The sequence below is a fragment of the Haliotis rufescens genome, unplaced genomic scaffold (assembly GCF_023055435.1).
Source record: "Haliotis rufescens isolate VD_foot unplaced genomic scaffold, xgHalRufe1.0.p SCAF_6, whole genome shotgun sequence".
NCBI lineage: Eukaryota > Metazoa > Mollusca > Gastropoda > Lepetellida > Haliotidae > Haliotis > Haliotis rufescens.
The window spans coordinates 9,007,907-9,022,919 of NW_025964334.1; the positions used below are offsets into that span (position 1 = coordinate 9,007,907).

General features: G+C 44.7%; 1 protein-coding gene across 1 annotated transcript in view; it reads right to left on the reverse strand.

Moving 5' to 3' along the window:
- The window catches only part of LOC124143939, a 28,305-nt gene extending 13,292 nt beyond the window's left edge, over positions 1–15,013 (reverse strand). The window contains exons 1-14 of the mRNA XM_046513098.2: positions 14,864–15,013; positions 13,792–13,993; positions 11,842–11,943; positions 8,318–8,447; positions 7,590–7,714; positions 7,052–7,243; positions 6,477–6,659; positions 5,407–5,661; positions 4,814–5,017; positions 3,780–3,989; positions 2,627–2,796; positions 1,758–2,049; positions 905–1,066; positions 456–617 (exon numbers count right to left, since the gene is read on the reverse strand). Of these exons, the coding sequence (XP_046369054.2) occupies positions 456–617; positions 905–1,066; positions 1,758–2,049; positions 2,627–2,796; positions 3,780–3,989; positions 4,814–5,017; positions 5,407–5,661; positions 6,477–6,659; positions 7,052–7,243; positions 7,590–7,714; positions 8,318–8,447; positions 11,842–11,943; positions 13,792–13,993; positions 14,864–14,929 (2,455 nt within the window). The 5' untranslated portion in view covers positions 14,930–15,013. The remainder of the gene's footprint in view (positions 1–455; positions 618–904; positions 1,067–1,757; positions 2,050–2,626; positions 2,797–3,779; positions 3,990–4,813; positions 5,018–5,406; positions 5,662–6,476; positions 6,660–7,051; positions 7,244–7,589; positions 7,715–8,317; positions 8,448–11,841; positions 11,944–13,791; positions 13,994–14,863) is intronic.

Sequence of the window (15,013 nt, forward strand, 5' to 3'; positions counted from 1 at the left end):
TTGACGAAATGAAATACAACAATGTTTAATATTAAGTCTGATTAAGTTCGATTTAGTTCACCAGGCAGTTTCCGTTCTCAGTAAAGACTAATGTTAATTTCCCATTTCAGCATGACGTTACAGCTTTCCATAGTGACATCGTGTTCAAGTAGTAGTAGACAGAGAATGACATGGAACTAAGTGATAACTTCTGTATTGTATATGTCGATACACATTATGTGTTTGTATATTTGCAGGTGTTACTAGACATTTCCGGAATCGGAATACTCACCTCCTTAAGGCGAGTACTGTCCATTCATCACACCAGTCGGCATTCACTTACATCAAGCATAAAGACTTAGTACTGTTTGAAAGATTGTTGTATACTCAATAGCCAAATAAACCATCATAGATATAATTGGGTCACTATTACTCTTACCTATGAGTATAAAAGTATAGAGATATGCATTACGTACGTCTACAGGAGGTGACACTATCTGAGCCTTGAGACACTGTCGTCATGACGCCCGAGCAGGCTGTGCACTCTGTAGAACCCACGTTGTCTGCATAATGTCCTTGACTGCACGGAGTGCAAGGCTCAACACCGTTTTCCGAGAAATGCCCAAGTTGACACATGGCTGAAACACAAAAGGAATAAATAAATACCGTTCTTAATTTTTAATAATACTGGTGTAGTTTTGTTTTTACGCAAGGGGACCCGGGTTGCCAAGTCGTTTCAGATGTGTCCCATAGGCACGCCAGACACATACATGATGGTGGGTACGAATCTTGGTTCCCTTGATTATGTTTCTAAGTTTGTCAGCGCCATTCCCGTGTTCGTGGGTTTCACCAAAGTTGTTACCATGCTCATTTACTCTTTGACAGTATGTTTAGTCAAGATTTCAGAAGTCTTGTGATGGCTTACGAAGACATCTTTCAACAGTTGTAGTTTTATTTTGCAAAGTTGTTCTTCCATCAGGGCACTGGATACAGCCACGACCTTCAGCCTCGGGTTGGTAGGTTCCAATAGGACACTCCTTGCAGCTGTTGTCTCCCTCTGAGTGGTACAGACCTTCTCCGCATCCAACTGCAATTAGAGGAAAGGCACTTAGAAACATATCGTATGATATACAGATCTATCAATGGTGCATGCATCGGCTGTCAATCAAAATGTAAATATGTAAAAGCTGCTGAAGAGTGAGTAAAACCACAAAATTGGCCCAACTATAATCGTGAAAAACTAATTTGGAGATGCTAAATTCGTTCTTCATTCTTTTAGATATGTTTCATTCCTGCCATGACGCCCAACAATGCACTTCCAGGAAAGGCTGCAGGGTTTAGAAGCTTTGAATGTGCGCCAATGACTTTGTAACTTTCTACGTTTACGGTTTGGAATTGGAATAAGAAAAGAAAACTTTGCCTCCAGTGAAAAAAGAAAGAAAACCATTATGTTACCATAATGATAAGAAATCACAAGTCCATTGTACGATTCCGGCAATATCATGAGCATGTGTTTATGAATCAATATTAAATAGTGATGATACCAGGTTTTCGCTAAATTGCCTCACTGGTGGTACCCGTCATAAACACATGCAAAGGCAAATCAAATGTAGTTGTAGAAATAACAAACATCACTTTTACAACAGATATGCTAAGAAAAAAAAGATTTCTTATAACCCAATAGCTCTATGTTCCCTTTGTCGATGGGATATACAAATCGTCCGATTCTCCAATTCATTCACCTCTATCTTAAATAGACTTAACCTTTATGTACTTACCACAGCTGTATGTGTTGTACGATGGGAAGGTATCAAGCGGGCAATCCAGCTCAATTGTTGGCCTTTCTATCTCCATCTCAGATCGGACTTTCTGATCGAGGTGTTGAAACAGCTTGGAGTTGTTGCCCTTTATGTCCTCGGTAATATGGTTATGAAGGTTCAGAAGAGTCTTCTCAGCATCCTTGAAGGTTTCTCTGGACAGGTCGCCATCGAGGGAAAGGAGGATGTCAACTTTCACTGGCACACGAGTTTCTCGCTTTCTTCTTCCATTATCAGAAGAGCCACAGGTCACCTTTCATTGGGAGAACGTGAGAAAAAAACGTACAAAACAACATGTAACAGAAGATATGACAACTTTGTATGTTGTGTAACGCCGCACTCATCACTAGACCAGTTACATGACGTCCGCCTGAAGGTAATCGAGTCTGGTCCAGATAAACCAGTGAATGACATCATGAGCATCGATCCACGCAATTGGGAAACGATGACATGCATCAACAATGATCCACGGCGTTGGGTACATTGACACGCTATCAACAAAGTCACCGAGCCTGACCACCCTATCTATGAAGACGCTTTGAACGATAACCATTTTTTGTGTAAGAATCCCTACGGGCAGAATATGTGTGTGCCAGACATTGGGAGACAGACAAATATTAACTGTTATATCACAGTATGAAAGCTTAATGTTTGAGAAGAGATGCAGATAAGAGGCGTTTTACCACCTTGGTAACAGCCAATTGCGGAACTTAGTGCGTTTGTGTCGTAATGCTATGACTAGTTGACGTCAAAGTGAACAGCTACCCGGTATTGAAACACTTCAGAAAGATATATATGAGAATGCTTCAATAAATGGTGATGCAGCTTACCTTGACATTGGCAATCGTCCTCTCTGTTTGTCCGAGAGTTTCGCTGAAAGGGCTTTCCTTGAATGCGTTCAGGAAATTTGTTTTTATTTGATTCTGGGCAGCTTCCTCCGTGCACGGACCATCGTAGTAGAACAGCACTGACATTATTGTGTCTGTTGGTCTGCGAGACTCTGTAAATAATAAATCACATAGACACTTACAAAGTTTGGTCTTTATTGCTGTTTAACGCCGCATTCAGTAATGTTTCCACCTAATTGGCGGCGATCTGTACATATTAGAGTATGGACCAGAAAATCCAGTGATTGATATCATCGGTCCACGTAACTGGGATATCAATTCGCTAAGCTGAACCATCCTATCAGCTTTGTCGCCTCTCACCTCAAGCAAAGGTTTGTGGGGACCTATATACATATGTGGAATCTATCTAAAACACTATTTTAGATTGCGGAGCTGATTAGATCAAGTTAACGTTGTACATAACATAGCATTTAATACTGAAATACTACAAGTGACATTATTCATGTTCATTGTCAGAGCAACGAGGTTCTACCGACTTAAGAACCTTTTCGTTGTTATTCTTTGAGGTTTGCTTCCCAGCAAATCTGGCTCAGCATTCACTTACATGTGCACTGAATAAAATGATATTGCCATTCGGATTTCCATTACGAATCTACAGTAAATGGGTCATATGAATATATATCTCGTTTGCCGATTCACTGACAACCAGGTCATGGACATCTTCTATCAGTGTTGAGGATCAGTCAGGCATCAGATACATACATTGGGATTTATCTTTATGAAACACTGAAGTGAAACACTGTAGAGCAACAAGTCCAAAGACACATCCTGGTTAAAATAGTGACAACTATAACAAGAATGTGTCGAGACCGGGGTTTGTTCGACATGTCTGAGTTCGAGACAACCAAGATTCACTGTATTAAGAAAATCAAAGGTCCTCAGTATGTGCACGTTATACTTTAAACCTGTTTCACTTGTTGACAAACTGATATATTTTTCTTCAAAACTTAAAACAACCATAAGCATAAAAAGGAAATGATTGATAAACGTATTGTCAAGACAAATGTATATTGATGACAAGGGAGAATGTAATGCATAAATTGATAAGATATTGGCAGATCGATGACATACGCACTTGTACACGCTGGTAGTTCTTGAATAGGGAGGGGGCCAATCTTCCAGTCTCCAGATTCCCCACATACCATTAATTGTCCAAAATGTGCTGTAGACCTTGTGAGGTCAGTTCCCTTCATGCACTGCATCTGACAGAAATTTCCATCTTCCCAAAGGTCACACGCCAGAGCTCCGTTGGTAGGTGGTGATAATTCTCGGCAGGTGTTGAAGACTGCAATCAAGTTATCATTTCTCGGTCAGGCGCTTTGTTTTTTATTTGCTTATGAATGACACGTCACGAATGGCCTCCCTGTCAGCTGACTGAATGAACATGTTCAATGACTCGTACTTGTTTGGCACAATATATTTTCAATCTTCTTTGAAAGACCTCAAAGTTGTGAAGGCCAAATGGGGGTGGTGCTTTAATATTCCTCGAGTTGAAGGGGAAGCTGACCATTGTGATGCACTCTTTCAGAGGGTGTTTTGCCACTCTGAATCTTTATGCATGGATAAACAGATGAAGCTGAAAGGGGATCGGCTAACTCTATCCTTAAAATGTTTAGCATGGGTGTGGTGCGGTGCGGTGCGGGTGCGGTGCGGTGCAGTGCGGTGCGGTGTAGCATATTTCGTAAACATCCAATGTAATAATTGCTTACACAAATGGTATAGATTCGAATCTAAAATTCAAAAGATGCCCATGTAAATAATGAAATCAATTACCAATATACATAGAAATAAAATATCCTTCAACATATAATATCTGCATCCGATCGAAGTGGACAAACAAGATCACGTTTAACAGGTTCCAGCCTTGTCATTGGGGTAATGTTGACATCATCCATAAGCCTTTTATTAAAGGTAGTCATAAAGCGATACACAAAGGCGGGAAGACCCAAAGTAACACGACTAAACTCAATTCGTCCTAATGGATTTCCTTTTTTGCAGATTACACCAGCGATATAAGTACTTAGAAGGTTATGATTGCACGCTAATTTATACATTGTTATGGGATTAAGTAGCTCGATGACTACCTCTAAAATGTCGAAGTATACTTACAGCTGCAGGAGGGCTGTGAAGACATGTGCCAGTATGGGTAGGCAAGTCCATTATCAGAGTTGGCTAATTCACACGTGGTGGCCTTTGCACCTTCTAAGACGTAGTTACCAGTACAGCTGAAGGAGCATGTAGACCCGTGCCGGTACCCCTCGGGACAGTCCACTCTCATGTAGGGGAGCGGGTACTGGGCGAAACACTTCAGTTCTGAAGATATGGGCATTCTATGGTATATGTGTATACATGTAATTCGTTAATGAACTAAACTTCTGTGTATGATGATTTTAAACAAGCCTGTATTTTTTATTTTATAGAGAAATGAAAATAAAATAAAAATTTTGCTTACAAAATGTTAAGGTCACCCGCCTGTTTTCCTTGTTTTCATAGTTGGCACTGAACTCGTTAGCAATCCTGAGGAATACTTCAGACATCGACAGACACTCTTCCATTAACAAAGGGATGTGTTCTACCTAATATCATAACCGGATTCTTACCGAACCAAACATTTGCCCCTGGATTAAACTGTTCACAACGTGTGTTTATTGTCTTGGAAGGTTATGAGAAGCCTTCTTTCAATGGCCTCCGTTCTGTGTTACCTTTCACAACGACCTTGAACTTGCATTCCCTGGCCTTATTTCCGGCGCTGTCCGCTGCTGTGTAAATTATTTCATATACACCCACGGGATGGTAGTCTGTGTTAGATATGCCAGATGTCTGTATGGGTGTGATGGACTCCCGACTGTTATCTGTGACAGCGGGGACGTCCCAGTCCACTAACGCCAGGGAGGAGCTCCTTTCTGTGAAATACGTCTTAACGCTTGGGCAGTTGGTGAACTTCGGTGGTTCCGAATCTGAAGCATACACAAAGATGACCCCTTGTGGATTTCTGGTGGTAAACAGCAACGGTGATTACGTGTCATCGTACCCTGACGACGTTTATCGTTGCTCGTGATATCAATAACCCGTGTGGATTTCGGCTAAGAGCACAGATCCCCAGCAACCTATGCATTCCATAAGATGTGACCAAATGGAACGACTGATCAGGCTCGCTGACTGGATTCTTTGTTTGTTTGTTGTTTAACGCCGCACTCAGCAATGTTCCAGCTTTATGACGGCGGTCGGTAAATAATCGAGTCTGGACCAGGCAATCCAGCAATCCATGGGCATCGATACATGCAATTGGGATACGATGACATACATCAACCAATTCAGCGGCCTGACCACCAGATACCGTTAGTCGCCTCCAACGACATAGTCGCCTTTTACGGCAAGCATGGGTTGCTGAAGACCTCTGATTACCCGGAATTTCACGGGTGGCTGGCTTGATTGATAGCATGTCATTCTATCCATTTGCGTGGATCGATGCTCATGATTGTCTCGCCCAAACTCGATTTCTTCCATACCGCCGTCTTATAGCGGTAACATCGTACGGTATTTGAGTGCGGCGTATAAACAACAAAAGAACGAAAATAACTGGAGCTGTAATATGAGTCCGAGGGGCGTTCCACAACAAACACACGTACACAAAAATACGTGTACTCCGAGGTAAGATACGTTACAACTGTTACCTCTGAATAACGATCCCAGAACATGCATTAGAAATTTTATTATATATATTATATATTATGAATATTATTATGTCAAATGGTATTCCGCACACACTCACCTACACATTCCGGAATGGCACCTCGCCACTGACCATCATATGCACAAACTCGGACACGTGACTTTCCGGGTTTGACGTCATATCCGGGTTTGCACATGTAGGAACATGCACTCTTGAAGTTAGTGCCATCAGTGCACGTAAACGTGGCATCCGGTGCAAGGGATTGAGGTGGACACGTGACAGCTGAAATGTGAAGTTTATGAGGGCACATGGATACGAAATATGTATTTGGTTCACACCATACGTCGATATATTAAACATAAATGGACTGACAGGTGGGCCTTTTCTTTTGGTCAGGTAATTTTGTGTTTATGAGGCGCCGTTTTACAATTAATTCCCTATTTTATTTTCGTCGTGTGATGTTTAAGATTCCTACTTAGCATTTATGATTGTATCCTCCTGATGCAGCTTGGAAAGCATTTTAACTAAAAGCCTTTCTAATTGTTGCATTTGCTAATAACATAATCTGCCCTAATTTTGGTAAGAATGGACCATGGACAGTATTGAACTATTTTAACAGGTCATGGAAAATGTACTCTTCAAACATCAAGGCCAATGAATGGCGTGACGCTTACTTTCACAAGCTGGCTCTACCGTAGTTGACCATTGGCCATTCTGCTTGCAATGTCTGTGCTTTGAACCCTTTATCTTGTAACCATAGTAACAGCCGTAGTTGCAGTTGGTACCATAGACGAAGTCGGCGCTAGGATGGCAGACATAGTAGCCGTTCTTGAAGGTCTTGTTTGGCCCAGGCGAACATCTGATAGCTGAGTTGAAAAATAATAATCATTGGAGATCGTTGATACCACAATGATTATGGCTCACAAAGTCTTTTATACTGTTATAACCCTGCAGAACGCAGGTCCTAGAAGTGGAGGTCTCCCGACACATAGGGATCAACTTTTGATATTCCTAAACCATCCAGCACCCACTACACGAGTCACTTATTTTGCATGTAAACCGGTGGATAAATTATAAATTCAAAGATTTTCGGATTTACTTAAAAATTAAGAAATATCAACTCATAGCGCATGGTTGATCTGTGCCGATCAATTCAACTTTCAACTTCATTACTGCAGATGATAGTTGTTGGAAAGCATGTGTAGAACTCACTTGTGACAGTGACCGTCATCACACAGGACCCCATGTTCCCTGCTCTGTCTCTGGCTGTGTATGTGATATATGTCCTTCCTTCACCAAACAAGTAGCCGGACCGCTTTCTGCTCGCCCGTTTGGCTCTGTGTCATGGACAAACGTATCTATGATCTTCGTTCAATAGTTATGATTGTAACAGGGCTAGGAGTCATCCGACAGATGACATCCTCACCTCGTCAGCCTCTGTAGTCATGTGGCCATGGCATCTGTCTTTGGATCAGAATGCACGTGGTTCGAATCCCATCATTCGGAAAGTTTTTGGGCGCCCAACGTGATGCTCAGCAAGTTCATAGCACATTTTAAAATGTAAATCTCAGTACCCTTCATATAAACATGTATATGCGGCCCGGAACGTGCCCTTCTGTTGACGGGTCGGTTTGTAGCAAGGCATGGAGTCATCCCACATATGACATCCTTTCCTTGTCAGCTTGCTAAAGGGATTAACTATTTTTGCCATGAGGACAAGGCTTCCGACCTCGGATCAGAATCGGAAACTTTATGACCGCTAAAAGTTCATACATGATTGTGTCTAACTTGACATATAACACATGTGACCAGTGATAATCAGTGTCCCTGGTCTCGAAACATTGATAGATAACCACTTCAAGGTGTAGCAAATAGTACGTAAATAAAGAAAGAAACGGAATTTGTGTGAGAGAACCAACAACGATAAGAGTTTGTCTTACGCAATAGCTCCATCTTTGCTGTCGTAGGCTGACGCGTCGTCGTCGTTCCAGTAGACCTTGGTACTTGTCTGGATGGGATCGGAGAACGTATGGATATCCACGGGGCAGGTAACTACAGGAGGAGAGCGGTCTGCAAACGTAACAAAGAACATTATATCTCTAGTAAGCAGTTGACTCCTTCTCTTCATGCATGTTTTATTCATGCATATTTCACGTATAATAATACCAAGTTAGTAACCGTGCGCTGACGTTTTGGACAGAAAATCTACATCAATCTGTGGTGATCTACCGCGGTCTGGAACAGTCTACGGCGACCGATCTGTGACGGGTCGGGAGTTCCAATTATCCCAATGTGTCTCTAGGGCCTCTTGCTGCAGTCTCCGACATGAGACAGAGCAACTAGATTACGTCACATACACTTCATAAATGTTTTCCCTTGTGTCGAGAAATGTTATTGCGAACGTCTGGCGATATCAGCTAGCTGTATGTTCAAAGTGGCGTGATCGTGAAGCAATAGCGGCGTCATAAAGGAGTGATGGTGGCGCAGAAGTACCTCGGTTGTAGCTCGAAGTGCCTCGGAAGTAGCTCGAAGTACCGCGGAAGTAGCTCGAAGTGCCTCGGAGGTAGCTCGAAGTGCCTCGATAGTAGCTCGAAGTGCCTCGGTAGTAGCTCGAAGTGCCTCGGTAGTAGCTCGAAATGCCTCGGTAGTACTCGAAGTGCTTCACTTGTAGCTCGAAATGCCTCAGTAGTAGCTCGAAGTGCCTCAGTAGTAGCTCGAAGTGCCTCGGTTATAGCTCGAAGTGCCTCGGTTGTAGCTCGAAGTGCCTCGGTAGTAGCTCGAAGAGCCTCGGTAGTAGCTCGAAGTGCCTCGGTAGTAGCTCGAAGTGGCCCGGTAGTAGCTCGAAGAGCCTCGGTAGTAGCTCGAAGTGCCTCGGTAGTGGCTCGAAGTGCCTCGGGAGAAGCTCGAAGTGCCTCGGTAGAAGCTCGAAGTGCCACGGAAATAGCTCGAAGTGCCTCGGTAGTAGCTCGAAGTGCCTCGCTTTTAGCTCAAAGTGCCTCGGTTGTAGCTCGAAGTGCCTCGGTAGTAGCTCGAAGTGCATCGGTAGTAGCTCGAAGTGCCTCGGTAGTAGCTCGAAGTGCATCGGTTGTAGCTCGAAGTGCCTCGGTAGTAGCTCGAAGTGCCTCGGTAGTAGCTCGAAGTGCATCGGTTGTAGCTTGAAGTGGCTCCGTAGTAGCTCGAAGTGCCTCGGTAGTAGCTCGAAGTGCATCGGTTGTAGCTTGAAGTGGCTCGCTAGTAGCTTGAAGTGCCTCGGTAGTAGCTCGAAGTGCTTCACTTGTAGCTCGCAGTGCTTCAGTAGTAGCTCGAAGTGCCTCTGTAGTCGCTCGAAGTGTCACGGTTCTAGCTCGAAGTGCCTCGGTAGTAGCTCAAAGAGCCCCGGTAGTAGCTCGAAGTGCCTCGGTAGTGGCTCGAAGTGCCTCGGGAGAAGCTCGAAGGGCCTCGGTAGAAGCTCAAAGTGCCACGGAAATAGCTCGAAGTGCCTCGGTATTAGCTCAAAGTGCCTCGGTAGTAGCTCGAGGTGCCTCGGTAGTAGCTCGAAGTGCATCGGTTGTAGCTCGAAGTGCCTCGGTAGTAGCTCGAAGTGCCTCTGTTGTAGCTCGAAGTGCCTCACTTGTAGCTCGAAGTGCCTGACTTGTAGCTCGAAGTGCCTCAGTAGTAGCTGGAAGTGCCTCGGTAGTAGCTCGAAGTGCCTGACTTGTAGCTCGAAGTGCCTCAGTAGTAGCTGGAAGTGCCTCGGTAGTAGCTCGAAGTGCCTGACTTGTAGCTCGAAGTGCCTCAGTAGTAGCTGGAAGTGCCTCGGTAGTAGCTCGAAGTGCATCGGTAGTAGCTCGAAGTGCCTCGGTTGTAGCCCGAAGTGCCTCGGTAGTAGCTCGAAGTGCCTCGGTAGTAGCTCGAAGTGCCTCGGTGGTAGCTCGAAGTGCCTCGGTAGTAGCTCGAAGTGCCTCGGTAGTAGCTCCAAGAGCCTCGGTAGTAGCTCGAAGTGCCTCGGTATTAGCTCGAAGTGGCTCGGTAATAGCTCGAAGAGCCTCGGTAGTAGCTCGAAGTGCCACGGAAATAGCTCGAAGTGCATCGGTAGTAGCTCGAAGTGCCTCAGTAGTAGCTCGAAGTGCCTCGGTAGTAGCTCGAAGTGCCTCAGTAGTAGCTCGAAGTGCATCGGTTGTAGCTCGAAGTGCCTCGGTAGTAGCTCGAAGTGCCTCGGCAGTAGCTCGAAGTGCCTCACTTGTAGCTCGAAGTGCCTCAGTAGTAGCTCGAAGTGCCTCGGTAGTAGCTCGAAGTGCATCGGTTGTAGCTCGAAGTGCCTCGGTAGTAGCTCGAAGTGGCTCGGTAGTAGCTCGAAGTGCCTCGGTTGTAGCTCGAAGGTATCTCGAAAATGAGTGAATGAGTTAAGATTTAAGGTCACATGAGCAAGGTCACATTTCGGCCGTATCGATGTTGAAATTGAAGCAATAATCTGAAGATAAGGACAAAAGTGGCGCGAGCCGCATTAGTGTCGGGAGGGTTTTGGCAGAACTTCGCGAAACTAGGTGAAGATACTTAGGAAATGTAGTGTATACAAATGTGATACTGCATGATTGCACAATTAACCGCATACGGACCGATACCACGCAGTTCGTACCACATGACGGCAGAGTTCAAGCGCTATTTTGTTGTTTATTGTTTATTTGTTGTTCATAAAACGTTCCGGGATAGTGATGTCGATTTTGTCTTTGATTCGTCCAAAAGCTAATTCCCCGTCAACACGCGCGTTGACACAATCAACAGTTACAGTAATCTTTAATACCACCGTATGACTTGACAGTTACTTTCAAGCTGCTGTTCTCTGCTCTTCGACTCTCTCGCAGCCGGACACCCAGTAAACCCTAATTCGTCAGATTCCACTTACCAAGTTAACATGGCGCTACATTTTTATAAACCCATTCTTGGTATCAGTGTGCAGAAAAATGACACTTGAGGCCCTGGGGAGTATACAAACCCAAGCTGCCATTTAAGGTGCTAGAAGGTTTAAAGCCACGTTACCATCTATCCTGTCGGGTACACTGCGGAGTGGACAGAGAAATGTTCTAACACGTTTCTAATGACACACCACGTGTCTACCGCTTCGGTGACACCCGCGAGCCCGTGTAAGGTGCTTACTAACGACAGGACAAACCGTGATTCCTTCGTGGACATATTCGTATGATTATAGATGAATTTGTTTGCACGCCCAAGCGACGCAAATCTGCAAGTCAATGCCGGCGCATGAGAGGGTGGGACCACCCGTACCCCCGAAGACATTCTGTTTAATTAATCGGCTGCCATGAACGATATTGCTGATGACCGCTGAATGGATGCTACAAACAAACTTCAAATGTACTCTTGGTAACAGGCCAATGTTCCATCAGATTATTGAAAATGCCCCCTCTCTCTGAATATCTCATAATGACGATCTATTGTACCACCACGAGTGTAATAAGTGTTATATTACCTGGAGGAGGGCCTTGTCTTGAGCCCCAAGGGATGAATATAACTGCTACCCAGAACCAACGTTTTGGACGACGCTTTGGTACCACCTGGAGATCTGTCTGACCTGGAAAAGAATATTTCAATAATTATTCCACGGTCATAATTTGTCAATCAGACCTTGGAAAATGTGGTGATACACGTGTGGTGGATATCGGTTATGTATATATACGATGACTCAAAGAGTGAGTTAAAATTCAACGTTACAAAAATATGGTATTCAGCAAACATACTTCATCATCTGACACTGGAGCCTCTACTGGCGCTTTAGAATATGTGTTTTTATCACTGTGTAAATACTCAACCGCAAAAGTAATGTTTTTGTTTGTGAAATGCACAAAGAAGTAATTTGTGAAAAGAAATGTATACAAACGTAAAGAGACGCATTGAAGATACAGTGTTAACTATTTACATCATCTATTTTGAGCGCGTGGCAGGAACGTCTCCTTTGACGTTTTTTGCAAGTGCAGCGCAAATCACATGCAAAAAGGCGAAATTTCACCCCTTGTTCACCCTTTTTAAGCCACCATATAAGAAACACCGAACATTTCACAGTCGACTTTGAAAAGGGACAGGAAACATGGTTCGATAAACTGAACTCCAGAGGGGCGTTGCCATTGGGATGCTACAGGTCGGATCAACTTCAACTGTAGTGGCGAGGCACTTTGAATGTCACGTGTCCACATCACCAGATGTGCATGATTAGACTGGCAGTGTCCAAGACCGGCCTCGTTCTGGACGGCTGAGGGTCACTCCTCCAGCACAGGACCATTACATCTGGGTGACCCATCTGCGTGGCCGACAGAGACAAGCAACACAGACAGCTGCAACCATTCAAGGCCCATGTCATCCCGTGTCAGCCGACACAGTTCGTCGTCGTCTAAAAAAGCGTCGGGAATCAGATGTCGTCGTCCTTACGTCTCAACGTCACCGCCAACACCGCCTGCAGTGGGGCCAACAGCACCTGCGGTGGCGACGTCAACAATGGCAACAAGTTATCTTCTCAAACGAATGAAGGTTCAACCTTTCTCAAGCCGATGCCGTATCAGAATGTGGAGACGACGTAATGAGCGTTACGCTAACTGCTGTGTCTTACAGGCCGGCCGGTAGGAGGAGGAATCATCATGGCGTGGGGAGGCTTCATTCATCATCACAGGACCTACACGTGATCCGTCAGCGTGTTACTGCTGTCCTGTATAGGGATGATGTTCTTCGTCATCACGTCAGACCTCTCCTCCTGGGTCAACCTCAACTCAAAGTGTTTCAGCAAGACAACGCTCGTCCCCGTACAGCACGTGTCTCTATAGACTTTCTCAGAGTGAATAACATTCCTGTGATGCCCTGTCCGTCTTTGTCACCGGACATAGCGCCATTTGAGATTGGGAGACGTCTTCAGGCTGCAAAGCAGCCACATAAACTTCGGGAACTGGAAGCCATTTTGGTGCGGGAATGGAACGGGATTCCTCAATCCTTCTTAAATAAATTGTCGACTCAATGAGACGGCGATGTGCGGCCTGTATCGCAGCTAACGAAGGCCACACAGGCTATTGATGGACACTTGTCATTTTTCGGTTTGGGTGGTGCCCTGTAAACACGGATGGTTGTCACAAACATTCAACGGCCATTTGCTATCAATTTTTTTCTTTGTCATCTTGATCTTGATATTATCTACATATGTTTTGTCCTTAGCGTTATCCGCATTTTATGTACAACTTGCGTTTCATGATCAGCAACCCGATTGGCCCTGATTATGTTTCTAATTTTGCCAGCACTTTACCCGTTTTATGATTCACGCACTATATGTCATAGGACACCATATGTCTTTTCGAGTTTCCATCAGACTGACATTTATTTGTCGATGATAAGAACCGATATCCGAGCTGGGGCGTACTGGCATTTGCAAAAAAACAACAACCTTTGCATAGATTTGGTGTCATATGCCAGATTCCGTCATCACAGACCAGGTACCGTAACTTGGCATCCTCAAGGCAGGTGACTGTGCATGTAGTGCGGCTGGCCAGACTTGAGTGTTGGTTGACTGGTATTTGGTGTCCTGCTGGATCAGTGCAGTACTTGACAGAGATGGGGAGACGGCCAGCTGTCAGACTGCATGTGCGCTGGAACAGAGTCAGGTGGATGTAACGCCACTTTGAACAATACTTTGTGCTCACAATCCAATGATTATAATCAGGAGGAATATTGGATTCAATACATACCAACGGACGTTGCCTTTGGCACGACTAAGTCACCACCTCGTGGGGATTCTGGGTTAGAATTGGTCACGAGCGGCCTATACCATTTGAGGCTAGGTGACTTGATTGGTCATAATGCTCACATACCCGTGAAGATCCGGGGTAGAACAGGTCTTCAGCAACCCATGCTTGCCATAAAAGGTGACTATACTTGTCGTAAGAGGCGACTAACGGGATCGGGTGGTCAGGTTCGCTAACCTGGTTGATGCATATCATCGTATCCCAATTACCTGGATCGATGCTCATGATGTCAATCACTGGATTGTCTGGTCCATACTCGATTAATTTTCAGACCCCCGTCATAGAGCTTGAATATTTCTGAGTACGGCGTTAAACAACAAACAGACAGACATTCATAATGCTCATAATGTGAATCACAGGGTCCCGTTCCTTAAAGTGATTTTAACGCTACGTTTATCTTAGATCTGTGTCAAAGTATGGAGTTGCGATAGCCTTAGCGCTAAGATCGCTTTGTGGAACAGGGCCCTGGTCCAGGTTCGATAAATATAAGGCCGCAGTCGTTAAATGAAATTGTTGGCTCATGACGTTAACCACAATGGCAGCAGCCATGTTAGACACCCGATCACCCGAGTATGGTGTGACGTAGGGATATGAGCAAACCATTCGCATCATACAGTGAAACCTCGTTAATCCGACATCCACCTCCCTAATCAGTACATTCCTGGAGGAAAATCCGCACGGATTAACAGGGTTTCATTACAGAATATAACGTACCTGACAGTTATTTTCGGATACAACAGCAAGGCAAATGACGACACCAAGCCAGTACCTGGCCGCCATGTTACCACTGTGGAGCAACAGCGCCTTTGATGTGACTGGCGGGTATGCTCACCAGTCTATAAGGGTGCAAGATGGGCGTGTCGA